General features: G+C 43.2%; 1 protein-coding gene across 2 annotated transcripts in view; it reads left to right on the top strand.

Annotated features, from left to right (window-relative positions):
* Positions 1–15358, top strand: part of LOC311135989 (protein FAM168A-like) — a 64399-nt gene that overhangs the window by 17737 nt on the left and 31304 nt on the right. For both annotated transcript variants that reach the window (XM_084170035.1, XM_084170034.1), the window contains exon 2: positions 5150–5241. In XM_084170035.1, the coding sequence (XP_084026161.1) occupies positions 5172–5241 (70 nt within the window). In that variant the 5' untranslated portion in view covers positions 5150–5171. The remainder of the gene's footprint in view (positions 1–5149; positions 5242–15358) is intronic.

The raw sequence follows: 15358 nt of genomic DNA, 5'->3' as shown, positions 1-15358 counted from the left end.
TCCGTCTCTGCAGCTGTTTCTTGGCTATTACAGTTTTCTCAATTGCATATAAGCATTTTTTGGAACTGAGGTCAAAAGTATCAAGAGCAGAACAACAATAATCAAATGCATTAATACATTTTGACAAACTTCTGATCACTTTCTTGCATTTGTATCTGGATTGCATATCTTTACACCTTTTTGCACAACTATTAATTGAATTGGCATCAGGGAATACTCTCCATCACGGTTGACAACTCCACGGTATTCCCCTCCCAGAGTGCAAAGAACCTTGGCGTGACCCTGGACAACAGCCTGTCGTTCTCTGCAAACATCAGATCAGTGACTCGCTCCTGCAGGTTCATGCTCTACAACATCTGTAGAGTAAGACCTTAGCTCATACAGGAAGTGGCGCAGGTCCTAATCCAGGCACTTGTCATCTCCAGTCTGGACTACTGCAACTCGCTTTTGGCTCCCTGATTGTGCCATCAAACCCCTGCAACTTATCCTGAACGCCGCAGCCCACCTGGTGTTCAGCCTTCCCATGTTCTCCCATGTCACCCCGCTCCTCCCCACACTCCACTGGCTTCCAGTCGAAGCTCACATCCACTATAAGTCCATGGTACTTGCCTACGAATCAGCAAGAGGAACTGCTCTGTTCTGCCACCTCTGGTCTCTTGGCCCTCCCACCCCTATGGGAGGGGCTGCTCCCTCTCAGCCCAGTCAAAGCTCTTCTCTGTCCTGGCACCCCAATAGTGGAAACAGCTTCCCCTTGAAGCTTGAAACTAGGACAGCAGAGTCCCTGCCCATCTTCCGAAAACATCTGAAACCCTACCCTTCAAAGAGTATCTCAAATAATCCCACAGCAGCCCCCCCCCGCACTTGTTAGTTCATGAAAATTCCCTTTCTTGAACGAACACTCGCACATTAGTGATGCGCGGGTTGACTCATAACCCACAGTCCCCGCGGTTATATCCGCGGGCTGACGGGATGGGGTCATTAAATATTGTGTTGCTGAAGGACGGTTGAGTGGGGGGCAGGTTGAATAAAGAGAAACGATACCTTACAAAATCCATAAATGTGTCTACATTAAGGTTTTTCTTTCATTATATTAGGCTATCTGGTATTAGTTTATAAGCCTAAACTTTAGGCCTGAACTGTACGCGTGCCAAATTGCCTACACAGCCAATCGCCAAATAATGCTTTTGGGAATGGGCAGAAAAGTGAACATCAATCCACGGAGGCAAAAAGGACATTGTCGAAGTTTAATTCAATAAGACAAAATCTGCGAAAGGAGAGTTGAAAATAAAGGAAAATATTTGGTGAAGTGGTAAAAGTGGATGATAGATGATTGTGAGGCGCTATACAAATTAGACAGTCCCAAGACGGGACTTCAAATAGGCCTATGGCATGTCAAGGGAACTGTGTAGCCTACTGTTTAGATGAGTTAAATGGAAACTGAAATCTGGACATTGACTAAACAGAATAACCTTCAGTTTTTTGGAAATTCCAAAGTCCTCTGATAATACTAGCCCCGTGCGAATCAACATCCCTGTGTATTGAGAGAAATGTCTGCGTTTTACAGGTGTTGCTCACGGTTTGAGCAAGAAATCTAACTGATTTGATAAATTGAAAGAAGTGCTGCACATAGCCTATAATATAATATGCCAATTAGCAGACGCTTTTATCCAAAACGACTTACAGTCATGTGTGCATACATTTTTACGTATGGGTGGTCCCGGTGATCGAACTCACTACCCTGGCGTTACAAGCGCCATGCTCTACCAATTGAGCTACAGAGGACCACCTATATAAAGGGCATACATGTATCAACTTTCACAGTGAATGCTTTTGTTTATACGTTTTGTGCGAATGAATTGAACATTGCCAAATGCATCATAAAATAATATTGTGCCTAATTAATGCAACCCTTGTTCCCATATTTTTTTTATTTTTTTGCTTTATTGTATTTTCTCCCCAGTCCCTAAATATCTTTGCTCTGTGAAAGATGACAGAGAACTTTACCGATGTCAACTTGATTGAAGCATTCATTCTATCGATCTATTACATTATTCTGTTGAGCAAGAGTTTATTTAGTCTTCTAGGGCTACATATAATGACAGAAGAGAAGCTGCATGTATCTAATTATAGACAAGTTGATTACCAAATAGTCTACCAAAATGTTGGAAATTATAATCAGAAACATATCTAAATCAGGCAAAACAAAATCCTGCACCCCTAGTCAAAAAATAATTCTGCAGTCTATGGCACATTTTATATATTTGCAGGTTAGGGTTGGGTGCGGCCCTCAGATTTTCACTTTATCACATGTAGTCGGGCGGTTGCAGATGGGTTATTTGCAATTGCGAGTGGGTGCGGGTGAACAATCAGCTGACCCGTGCACCACAATTGCACATGATCCCCCGCCCCACTAGCACTGACTTTGTTGCTTATAGCTACTTTTATTGAGGATAAATCGACTTACTATGACTGAGATATGTGGTTGTCCCACCTAGCTATCTTAAGATGAATGCGTCTGCTAAATTACTAAAATGTAAATGTAATGAATCACTTAAGTTTTTTGTTCCCAGAATATTAACAAATTGTTTTCATCATTAGAGAAATGTGTGCAAAAGTGTCCACTATCTCTAGCAATCAGAAAAATCGGTAGTTGACGTGACACCCTTTTTTTTTGTCCATAATGGCAAACACAAATATAACTTAATTTAAATTGTTTGAAATTGTGACATATTACTAAAAGCTTCTTTTTCTTTTTTTTTTTTACTTGGATCATCAGTAAATTCATGCAGTGTATTTGTTTTCTTAAAAAAATATGTTTTTTTAATGTGGTAATTGTCCAATGGTTTGACTGTCCCAGGTAAGGTTGTGGAACTTTGAACTTAATTAATGAAAACATGAATACAATTCCGTTCACCTACTCTTGTACTTATGACCAGGGGCGGTGTGTTCATTAGGGCGATATGGGCGACGCACTGCCAAACGGGAAAAGGAAGGGATTTTTTTCTAATCAATTATATCACGGCAACAGTAGTTATCAGTGTTCTAATCTAGACGTCTGATCTGCCACTAAATGTCCAATCAGGCTAAAGTCGTGCTTCAAATGCCCCCCCCCCCCCCCCTTTTGGGGCGATTTCAGTCAGGTTGAAAATCGCCCCAGAAGTCTCTCATAGACTCTCATGTAAAAACATTTTTTTTCAAATATCAGAGCTTTCAATACAATCTCTATGGGTTTCTGAGGGCTTGCACTTACGCGCTTTCGTCATACGTAACATAACCATGAACGTAACTAAGAAAAGAGCGGGTAGCAGCGTCAATCAATTCACGTACTACTATCAAGATGGCTAACGTTCAGTGCAACTCGATTGTCTCTTTGAAAGAAGTTCACATCAAAGACCATTCAAAACGAGCTACTGGGGGGTATGCTAGCGGTCATGAGGGAACATATTGTGGAGGAGGTGAAGTCGGGCGAACTTCGTAGCTATCCAAGCTGACGAGACCACGGACGTTTCTACACAGACACAGCTGGTGCTGGTGCTGAGGTACATAGATAGCAACCACAAAGTGCAGGAGCGCTTTTTTGAGTTCCTTCCCATCTCGGAATCAACCTCAGTCTCAATCGCCAGTGTGCTTTTGGAGAGACTGAACGGTATTTTTGCCGACGACGAGAAAGTCAAACTGTGGTGCACTGGCACTGTACCAGGTTCTCATGAGCTACAACCTCCAGGAGACGTTCTCTGAGACTGTGACTCTGTTGAACATCCTCATAACTACTCCAATGACAACAGCTGAAGCTGAGAGATGTTTCTCAACTTTGACACGAGTTAAGACATTCCTGCGAAATTCAATGGGCCAGGAACGTAGCCTCTCTCTCTCTTTGTCCCTCCCTGTCTGTCTCTTTAACACACACATGCCCAAATCAGTTCACAGTTGATGTTGTTTAAAATAGTTATTTTTCATTTTAAAAAAAGTAAAAAAAAAAAAAATATCTGTTCATGTTCATTTTTACAAATCTATACAATTGGCCAGAATATGGTTGTTCATATTTACAAATCTATACAATTGGCCAGAATATGGTTGTTCATTTTTACAAAGCCATACAGATAGCTGTGTTTACCTTTTCTAGAAATTATTTTCAAATTCTGTTTTCAGGCAAAATGTCTATCACTGTTCATTTTCACAAATATATACAAGAGGGCAGAATATGGAAGTCTATAAAAATTTCTTATTACCAATAACTTGCATTAATGTTTTCAGTAGCCTTTATCAAAAGCTCCTGCTTGCTTGTTGTGAATTATGCTCAGGTGCACATATTTCCAATTCAACCATGAGGCAAAAAATGTGGTAAAAGCTCTTGTTGATCCTGCAATCTGAACAAATACCAAGATGCTGTATTTTCAGCTGATATTTCATTTGTTTATGGAAATGCATATTGTTTATGCAGTGTTGAGGAATGTGAAAGAACACCCTTGATTATTTTTACTGTGATAACTTATTTTGCTTTTGTAAGCCAACACTTTTGAGATCAGTCAATAAATGCTTCTGGCATTGACTTATATGCTGCCCCTGTCTTCATGTTGTTGCTGGACATATCTTTTTGAAAATGTGTGTAGGTCACCTAAATCATCAGAAAAATTGCCCCCCCTGAGAATTTTTTCAGGAGCCGCCACTGCTTATGACACAGTCTTTTTCAAGAAACAGTAGTCCCCAAGTCTATTCATGATGTTTCCAAATAGTTGTGATTGATTACATGTTGTCCCCAAAGTCAATGTCCACATGGTGTGACATAATTATGTGATTTAAACAATGAGCCAGCATTTGGGCACCTGTGCTTTCATATTTTCTACCTGATTTTACTGTTAACCCGCGGAAATAAATTGCTGCCTTCTCATGAACATCGAAAAAACAAGTTACAAGATTATACCTGCTACAATATTGTGAGTTTTACGGTATTATTTATGGAGTACAGTTTTGCAGACGTCAAATGTCTTCAAGCTGGCTATGGAACACTTCCAAGATGGAGACCTCTGAGCTTATGCATATTCTCAATTAATAACTATTGAATGCCATGCCTTTCCTCTCACTATATGTTTATATGTCTCTCTCACGCTCTGTCTCTCTCGGTCTCTCTCTCTGTCTGTTCTTCCTGCAGTAAGGGTAGACTGTCTTCCAACATGAATCCTGTGTACAGTCCTGTCCAGCCCGGGACACCGTACGGCAACCCTAAGAACATAGCATACGCAGGTGAGTGCCAAAACAACAACATCAGCAATACCATACCAATACTGTGTGTGTGTATGCATGTGTGTAGCAATGCGTATGCCCCGCCCACCTATTTATTGTGTTTGAGGGGTACAAAATCCACTTGTCACTTAAATCTCACTGGATTGATTGCTTTCATTTTACTCTTTCCCACTCTTGCTTGTGCCATTTTTTTTATTTTTTTTACCGTTAACGTAACAACAGCGGAAACGTTTGTAATGACCTCTCAAACACACTCCGGTAATGGCTGAAATGGGCTCAATGGAATCCATTGGCTTTCCGTTGCATCTACAGTGCCTTGCAAAAGTATTCATCCCCCTTGGCGTTTTTCCTATTTTGTTGCATTACAACCTGTAATTTAAATTGATTTTTATTTAGATTTCATGTAATGGACATACACAAAATAGTCAAAATTGGTGAAGTGAAAAATAAAAAATAAAAAACTTGTTTCAAAAAATTCTAAATAATAAATAACGGAAAAGTGGTGTGTGCATATGTATTCACCCCCTTTGCTATGAAGCCCCTAAATAAGATCTGGCGCAACCAATTACCTTCAGAAGTCACATAATTAGTTAGATTGCACACAGGGGGACTTTATTTCAGAGTCACATGATCTCAGTATATATACACCTGTTCTGAAAGGCCCCAGAGTCTGCAACACCACTAAGCAAGGGGCACCACCAAGCAAGCGGCACCATGAAGACCAAGGAGCTCTCCAAACAGGTCAGGGACAAAGTTGTGGAGAAGTACAGATCAGGGTTGGGTTATAAAAAAATATCAGAAACTTTGAACATCCCACGGAGCACCATTAAATCCATTATTAAAAAATAAAAATAATATGGCACCACAACAAACCTGCCAATAGAGGGCCGCCCACCAAAACTCACGGACCAGGCAATGAGGGCATTAATCAGAGAGACAACAAAGAGACGAAAGATAACCCTGAAGGAGCTGCAAAGCTCCACAGCGGAGATTGGAGTATCTGTCCATAGGACCACTTTAAGCCGTACACTCCACAGAGCTGGGCTTTACTGAAGAGTGGCCAGAAAAAAGCCATTGCTTAAAGAAAAAAATAAGCGAACACGTTTGGTGTTCACCAAAAGGCATGTGGGAGACTCCCCAAACATATGGAAGAAGGTACTCTGGTCAGATGAGACAAAAATTGAGCTTTTTGGCCATCAAGGAAAACGCTATGTCTGGCGCAAACCCAACCCTTCTCATCACCCCCAGAACACCATCCCCACAGTGAAGTGTGGTGGTGGCAGCATCATGCTGTGGGTATGTTTTTCATCGGCAGGGACTGGGAAACTGGTCAGAAGGAATGATGGATGGCGCTAAATACAGGGAAATTCTTGAGGGAAACCTGTTCAGTCTTCCAGAGATTTGAGACTGGGACGGAGGTTCACCTTCCAGAAGGACAATGACCCTAAGCATACTGCTAAAACAACACTGGAGTGGTTTATGGGGAAACATATAAATGTCTTGGAATGTCCTAGTCAAAGCCCAGACCTCAATCCAATTGAGAATCTGTGGTATGACTTAAAGATTGCTGTACACCAGCAGAACCCATCCAACTTGAAGGAGCTGGAGCAGTTTTTCCTTGAAGAATGGGCAAAAATCCCAGTGCTTATCAAGTCACATTGTACTGGTCCCGTGTAGCTCAATTGGTAGAGCATGGCGCTTGCAATGCCAGGGTTGTGGGTTTGATTCCCACGGGGGGCCAGTATGAAAACATGTATGCACTCACTAACTGTAAGTCGCTCTGGATAAGAGCGTCTGCTAAATGACTAAAATAATAAGTTGCATGGACTCACTCTGTGTGCAATAATAGTGTTTTACAAGAATTTTGAATGACTATCCCATCTCTGTACCCCACACATACAATTATCTGTAAGGTCCCTCAGTCGAGCAGTGAATTTCAAACACAGATTCAACCACAAAGACCAGGGAGGTTTTCCAATTCCTTGCAAAGAAGGGCACCTATTGGTAGATGGGTAAAAAAAAGCAGACATTGAATATCCCTTTGAGCATGGGGAAGTTATTAATTACACTTTGGATAGTGTATCGATACACCCAGTCACTATAAAGAGAGGAAGGAAACCGCTCAGGCATTTCACCATGAGGCCAATGGTGAATTTAAAACAGTTACAGAGTTGAATGGCTAAACTGAGGATGGATCAACAACATTGTAGTTACTCCACAATACTAACTTAATTGACAGAGTGAAAATAAGGAAGCCTGTACAGAATAGAAATGTTCCAAAATATGCATTCTGTTTGCAACAAGGTACTAAAGTAATACTGCAAAAAATGTGGCAAAGCAATTAACTTTTTGTCCTGAATACAAAGTGTTATGTTTTGGGGCAAATCCAACACGAACACATTACTGAGTACCCCTCTCCATATTGTATGCTTGTAATCGTTAAGGACTGAGGAGTTTTTCAGGATACAAAATGAACAGAATGGAGCTAACCTCAGGCAAGGTCCTCTGGGAAAAACTGGTTCAGTCTGCTTTCCACCAGACACTGGGAGATGAATTCACCTTTCAGCAGGACAATAACCTAAAACACACAAATCTACACTGGATTTCCTGAGTGGCAGAGTTAGTTTTGATTTAAATCTGATGGAAAATCTTATGGCAAGACCTGAAAATGGTTGTCTAGCAATGATCAACAACCAATTTGACAGAGCTTGAAAATAATAATGGGCAAATGTTGCACATGCCAGGTGTGGAAAGCTCTTAGAGACTTACATTTTAGTCATTTAGCAGACGCTCTTATCCAGAGCAACTTACAGGAGCAATTAGGGTTAAGTGCCTTGCTCAAGGGCACATCGACAGATTTTTCACCTAGTCAGCTCGGGAATTAGAACCAGCGACCTTTCGGTTACTGGCACTACGCTCTTAACCACTAAGCTACCTGCCGCCCCTACTAAGAATATACTCAAGTACAGAAAAGTCTCACAGCTGTAATCGCTGCCAAAGGTGATTCTGACGTGTATTGACTCAGGGGGTTGAATACTAAGACATATTAGGGTTTTTATTTTTCATAAATGTTTTACAAATGTTAGATTTTTTTTTTTACATTCAAGCATTTTATGTGGATTTTTGACCAAAAATGACAATTAAGTCAATTTTAATCCCACTTTGTAACACAACAAAATGTGAAAAAATGCACTTTCTGAAGGCACTGTATCTACCCCTACCACTCTACTATCCCTGCACATTGTAAATATGGTATTTTTTATTTGATTTTTTTATTTCACCTTTATTTAACCAGGTAAGCCAGTTGACAACAAGTTCTCATTTACAACTGCGACCTGGCCAAGATAAAGCAAAGCAGTGTGATAAAAACAACAACACAGAGTTACATATGGGGTAAAACAAAACATAAAGTCAAAAAATACAACAGAAAATATATATACAGTGTGTGCAAATGTAGCAAGTTATGGAGGTAAGGCAATAAATAGGCTATAGTGCAAAATAATTACAATTAGTATTAACACTAGAATGCTAGATGTGCAAGAGATTATGTGCAAATAGAGATACTGGGGTGCAAAAGAGCAAAATAAATAACAATATAGGGATGAGGTAGTTGGGTGGGCTAATTTCAGATGGGCTGTGTACAGGTGCAGTGATCGGTAAGGTGCTCTGACAACTGATGCTTAAAGTTAGTCAGGGAGATAAGAGTCTCCAGCTTCAGAGATTTTTGCAATTCGTTCCAGTCATTGGCAGCAGAGAACTGGAAGGAATGGCGGCCAAAGGAGTTGTTGGCTTTGGGGATGACCAGTGAGATATACCTGCTGGAGCGCAGACTACGGGTGGGTGCTGCTATTATTGACCAATGAGCTAAGATAAGGCGGGGATTTGCCTAGCAGTGATTTATAGATGGCCTGGAGCCAGTGGGTTTGACGACGAACATGTAGTGAGGACCAGCCAACAAGAGCGTACAGGTCACAGTGGTGGGTAGTGTATGGGGCTTTGGAGACAAAACGGATGGCACTGTGATAGACTACATCCAATTTGCTGAGTAGAGTGTTGGAGGCTATTTTGTAAATGACATAGCCAAAGTCAAGGATCGGTAGGATAGTCAGTTTTACGAGGGCATGTTTGGCAGCATGAGTGAAGGAGGCTTTGTTTGCGAGATAGGAAGCCGATTCTAGATTTAACTTTGAAATGGAGATTCTTAATGTGAGTCTGGAAGGAGAGTTTACAGTCTAATCAGACACCTAGGTATTTGTAGTTGTCCACATACTCTAGGTCAGACCCGTCGAGAGTAGTGATTCTAGTCGGGTGGGCGGGTGCCAGCAGTGTTCGATTGAAGAGCATGCATTTAGTTTTACTAGTGTTTAAGAGCAGTTGGAGGCTACTGAAGGAGTGTTGTATGGCATTGAAGCTCGTTTGGAGGTTTGTTAACACAGTGTCCAATGAAGGGCCAGATGTACAGTGGGGAGAACAAGTATTTGATACACTGCCGATTTTGCAGGTTTTCCTACTTACAAAGCATGTAGTGGTCTGTAATTTTTATCATAGGTACACTTCAACTGTGAGAGACGGAATCTAAAACAAAAATCAAGAAAATCACATTGTATGATTTTTAAATAATTAATTTGCATTTTATTGCATGACATAAGTATTTGATCACCTACCAACCAGTAAGAATTCCGGCTCTCACAGACCTGTTAGTTTTTCTTTAAGAAGCCCTCCTGTTCTCCACTCATTACCTGTGTTAACTGCACCTGTTTGAACTCGTTACCTGTATAAAAGACACCTGTCCACACACTCAATCAAACAGACTCCAACCTCTCCACAATGGCCAAGACCAGAGAGCTGTGTAAGGACATCAGGGATAAAATTGTAGACCTGCACAAGGCTGGGATGGGCTAAAGGACAATAGGCAAGCAGCTTGGTGAGAAGGCAACAACTGTTGGCGCAATTATAATAAAATGGAAGAAGTTCAAGATGACGGTCAATCACCCTCGGTCTGGAACTACATGCAAGATCTCACCTCGTGGGGCATCAATGATCATGAGGAAGGTGAGGGATCAGCCCAGAACTACACGGCAGGACCTGGTCAATGACCTGAAGAGAGCTGGGACCACAGTCTCAAAGAAAATCATTAGTAACACACTACGCCGTCATGGATTAAAATCCTGCAGCGCACGCAAGGTCCCCCTGCTCAAGCCAGCGCATGTCCAGGCCCGTCTGAAGTTTGCCAATGACCATCTGGATGATCCAGAGGAGGAATGGGAGAAGGTCATGTGGTCTGATGAGACAAAAATAGAGCTTTTTGGTCTAAACTCCACTCGCCGTGTTTGGAGGAAGAAGAAGGATGAGTACAACCCCAAGAACACCATCCCAACCGTGAAGAATGGAGGTGGAAACATAATTATTTGGGGATGCTTTTCTGCAAAGGGGACAGGACGACTGCACCGTATTTAGGGGAGGATGGATGGGGCCATGTATCGCGAGATCTTGGCCAACAACCTCCTTCCCTCAGTAAGAGCATTGAAGAAGGGTCGTTGCTGGGTCTTCCAGCATGACAACGACCCGAAACACACAGCCAGGGCAACTAAGGAGTGGCTCCGTAAGAAGCATCTCAAGGTCCTGGAGTGGCCTAGCCAGTCTCCAGACCTGAACCCAATAGAAAATCTTTGGAGGCAGCTGAAAGTCTGTATTGCCCAGCGACAGCCCCGAAACCTGAAGGATCTGGAGAAGGTCTGTATGGAGGAGTGGGCCAAAATCCCTGCTGCAGTGTGTGCAAACCTGGTCAAGAACTACAGGAAACGTATGATCTCTCTAATTGCAAACAAAGGTTTCTGTACCAAATATTAAGTTCTGCTTTTCTGATGTATCAAATACTTATGTCATGCAATAAAATGCAAATTAATTACTTAAAAATCATACAATGTGATTTTCTGGATTTTTGTTTTAGATTCTGTCTCTCACAGTTGAAGTGTACCTATGATAAAAATTACAGCCCTCTACATGCTTTGTAAGTAGGAAAACCTGCAAAATCGGCAGTGTATCAAATACTTGTTCTCCCCACTGTATACAAAATGGTAGAGGTGGATCTGAGAGTCACCAGCAGCAAGAGCGACATCATTGATATACACGGAGAAAAGAGTTGGCCCAAGAATTGAACCCTGTGACACCCCCATAGAAACTGCCATAGGTCCAGACAACAGGCCCTCCGATTTGACACATTGAACTCTATCTGAGAAGTAGTTGGTGAACCAGGCGAGGCAGTCATTTGAGAAACCAAGGCTATTTAGTCTGCCAATAAGAATGCGGTGGTTGACAGAGTCGAAAGCCTTGGCCAGGTCGATGAAGACGGCTGCACAGTACTTTCTATTATCGATCGCGGTTATAATATCGTTTAGGACCTTGAGCGTGGCTGAAGTGCACCCATGACCAGCTCGGAAACCGGATTGCATAGCGGAGAAGGTACGGTGGGATTCGAAATGGTCGGTGATCTGTTTGTTAACTTCGCTTTCAAATACTTTCAAAAGGCAGGGCAGGATGGATATAGGTCTGTAACAGTTTGGATCTAGAGTGTCACCCCCTTTGAAGAGGGGGATGACCGCGGCAGCTTTCCAATCTCTGGGGATCTCAGACGTTACGAAAGAGAGGTTGAACAGGCTAGTAATAGGGGTTGCGACAATTTCGGCGGCTAGTTTTAGAAAGAAAGGGTCCAGATTGTCTAGCCCAGCTGATTTGTAGGGGTCCAGATTTTGCAGCTCTTTCAGAACATCAGCTGTCTGAATCTGTGTGAAGGAGAAGCGGGGGGGGGGCATGGGCAAGTTGCAGCGGAGGGTGCAGAGTTGGTGGCCGGGGTAGTGGTAGCCAGGTGGACAGCATGGCCAGCCGTAGCAAAATGCTTGTTGAAATTCTCGATTATTGTAGATTTATCGGTGGTGATAGTGTTTCCTAGCCTCAGTGCAGTGGGCAGCTGGGAGGAGGTGCTCTTATTCTCCATGGACTTTACAGTGTCCCAAAACTTTTTGGAGTTAGTGCTACAGGATGCAAATTTCTGTTTGAAAAAGTTAGCCTTTGCTTTCCTGACTGCTTGTGTATATTGGTTCCTAACTTCCCTGAAAAGTTGCATATCGCGGGGGCTATTTGATGCTAATGCAGTACGCCACAGGATGTTTTTGTGCTGGTCAAGGGCAGTCAAGTCTGAGGAGAACCAGGGGCTATATCTGTTCTTAGTTCTGTATTTTTTGAATGGGGCATGTTTATTTAAGATTGAGAGGAAATTAATTTTAAAGAACAACCAGGCATCCTCTACTGACGGAATGAGATCTATATCCATCCAGGATACCTGGGCCAGGTCAATTAGGAAGGCCTGCTCGCTAAAGTGTTTTAGGGAGCGTTTGACAGTGATGAGGGGTGGTCGTTTGACCGCGGACCTGTTACGGACGCAGGCAATAAGGCAGTGATCGCTGAGATCCTGGTTGAAGACAGCGGAGGTGTATTTAGAGGGTACATTTGTCAGGATGATGTCTATGAGGGTACCCATGTTTACGGATTTAGGGTTGTACCTGGTAGGTTCGTTGATCATTTGTGTGAGATTGAGGGCATCTAGTTTGGATTGTAGGATGGCCGGGGTGTTAAGCATATCCCAATTTAGGTCACCAAGCAGTACGAACTCTGAGGATAAATGGGGGGAAATCAATTCACATATGGTGTCCAGCTGGGGGCTGAGGGGGGTCTGTAGCAAGCGGCAACAGTGAGAGACTTATTTCTGAAAAGGTGGATTTTTAGAAGTAGAAGCTCAAACTGTTTGGGCACAGACCTGGATAGTATGATAGAGCTCTGCAGGCTATCTCTACAGTAGGTTGCAACTCCACCCCCTTTGGCAGTTCTATCTAGGCGGAAAATGTTATAGTTGGGGATGGAAATTTCAGAATTTTTGGTGGCCTTCCTAAGCCAGGATTCAGACACTGCTAGAACATCAGGGTTGGCGGAGTGTGCTAACGCAGTGAATAACTCAAACTTAGGAAGTAGACTTTGGATATTAACATGCAAGAAACCAAGGCTTTTGCGATTACAGAAGTCAACAAATGATAGCGCCTGGGGAGTAGGAGTGATACTGAGGGCTGCAGGGCCTGGGTTAGCCTCTACATCACCAGAGGAACAGAGGAGGACTATAATAAGGATACGGCTAAAGGCTTTAAGAACTCGTCTTCTAGTGCGTTGGGTACATAGAATAAAGGGGGCAGATATCCGGGCGTTGTAGAAAAAGATTCAGGGCATTATGTACAGACAAGGATATGGAAGGATATGAGTAAAGTGGAGGTAAACCTAAGCGTTGGGTAACAATGAAAGAGAGAGCATCACTGGAGGCACCGATTGAGTCGGGGGTGGGACAAAGGAGCTATCTAAGGCAGGTTTAGCTGGGCTGGGGGATCTACAGTGAAATAGTACAATTAGAAATAACCGAAACAGCAATAAGCAAACCATATTGACATGGGAGAGAGGCATAAAGCAATCACAGGTGTAATATGAGAGAGCTAAGACAACAGCTGGTAATGACGACACAGTTTGGGCTGAGGCTAAACATAAACAGGATGCGGTACCGTAAAAAGGAACAGTCCTGCAGGCATCAGCTGTATAGCTGAGTTATCATAAGGTCCGGTGAACAGCAATAGGATAGTTCGGAGGTAGTTCGGGGGCTGCTAAAGCACTAGCGAGCAAGAGGCCACGGCTAGCGTGTGCTAGTGGGCCGGGGCTAGCAGATGGAATCTTCGTGGTCGACGTCGTAACGGGAAGCCTGTTGTAACCACATCAGACGATTTCGTCGGCAGACCAGTAGTGTAGGATCGGCGGGGCTCCGTGTCAACTCTAGGTGGTCCCGTCCGGTTGACAGAGGTAGATAGCCGGGAGATGGGCCTAGCTCAGGATGATTAGCCAAACCACAACGTCCATTTTGTTGCAGCTAGCTGGTAGCGATGAATCCGGAGTTAAAGGTCCAGTGATTCAGTGATTCCGGCAGAAAAACTGATATGTTCTGGGTTGATAACGCGCTGTGCAGACAGTGCAGACTGGCCGAATAATAGTCCAGGCTAGAGCTGGCTGGTAGGTGGTGCAGGCCACGGACAATGGTGAAAAACCGCAAGTAGCAAGTAGCAAGTAGCTAGTTAGCTGGCTACTCCCGTCCGGTAGACCGAGAGGTAGATAGCCGGGATATGGGCCTGGCTCTAGGCTAGCTCGAGGCTAACTGGTGCTTGCATCGGGGGCAGTGGTGATTAGCCAAACAGCAACATCCATTCGGTTGCGGCTAGCTAGTTGCGATCCGGTGATTAATGTCCAGTGATTAAATTATTCCGGCAGAAAAATCCAATGTTCTGGGTGAAATACCGCTAACTGTGGCTAATAGCAAGTAGCTAGTTAGCTGGCTAGCTAGTTTCAACTGGAGATTCTAGATAAAATGTAAGTCAATAATAGAATCCGTTCCACATTGTGTGAGGTGGGTTGCAGGAAAGTATATTTTGTAGAAGGATGAAAAGTCTGATAGGGAAATATGTACGAAAAATACAAAAAAAACAGGGTATTTACAGGCTATTTACAGACACACGACAAAAACAGGACTGCACTACTACGCCATCTTGGATTTATTGGCACTGACCCTGGAACTGACTCTGTATATAGCTTCTATAGCTTACTTTCTCGTGTTCTACTTATTTCTATTTCTGCTGTTTCCTTAAGTCCACGATCATCTCCTTTGTTTTGTTGACATTGAGTGAGAGGTTATTTTCTTGGCACCACACTCCCAGAGCCCTCACCTCTATGTAGGCTGTCTCGTCATTGTTGGTAATCATGCCTACTACTGTTGTGTCATCTGCAAACTTGATGATTGAGTTGGAGGCGTGCTTGGCCACGCAGTCATGGGTGAGCAGGGAGTACAGGAGGGGGCTGAGCACGCACCCTTGTGGGGCCCCAGTGTTGAGGATCAGGAAGTGGAGATGTTGTTTCCTACCTTCACCATCTGGGGGCGGTCTGTCAGGAAGTCCAGGACCCAGTTTCACAGGGCGGGGTTCAGACCCAGGGCCTCGAGCTTAATGATGATCTTGTAGGGTACTATGGTGTTGAATGCTGA

This window comes from Coregonus lavaretus (genome assembly GCF_964263955.1).
Source record: "Coregonus lavaretus genome assembly, chromosome: 10".
Classification (NCBI taxonomy): Eukaryota; Metazoa; Chordata; class Actinopteri; order Salmoniformes; family Salmonidae; genus Coregonus; species Coregonus lavaretus.
This window is presented reverse-complemented; position numbering and strand designations above follow the sequence as displayed.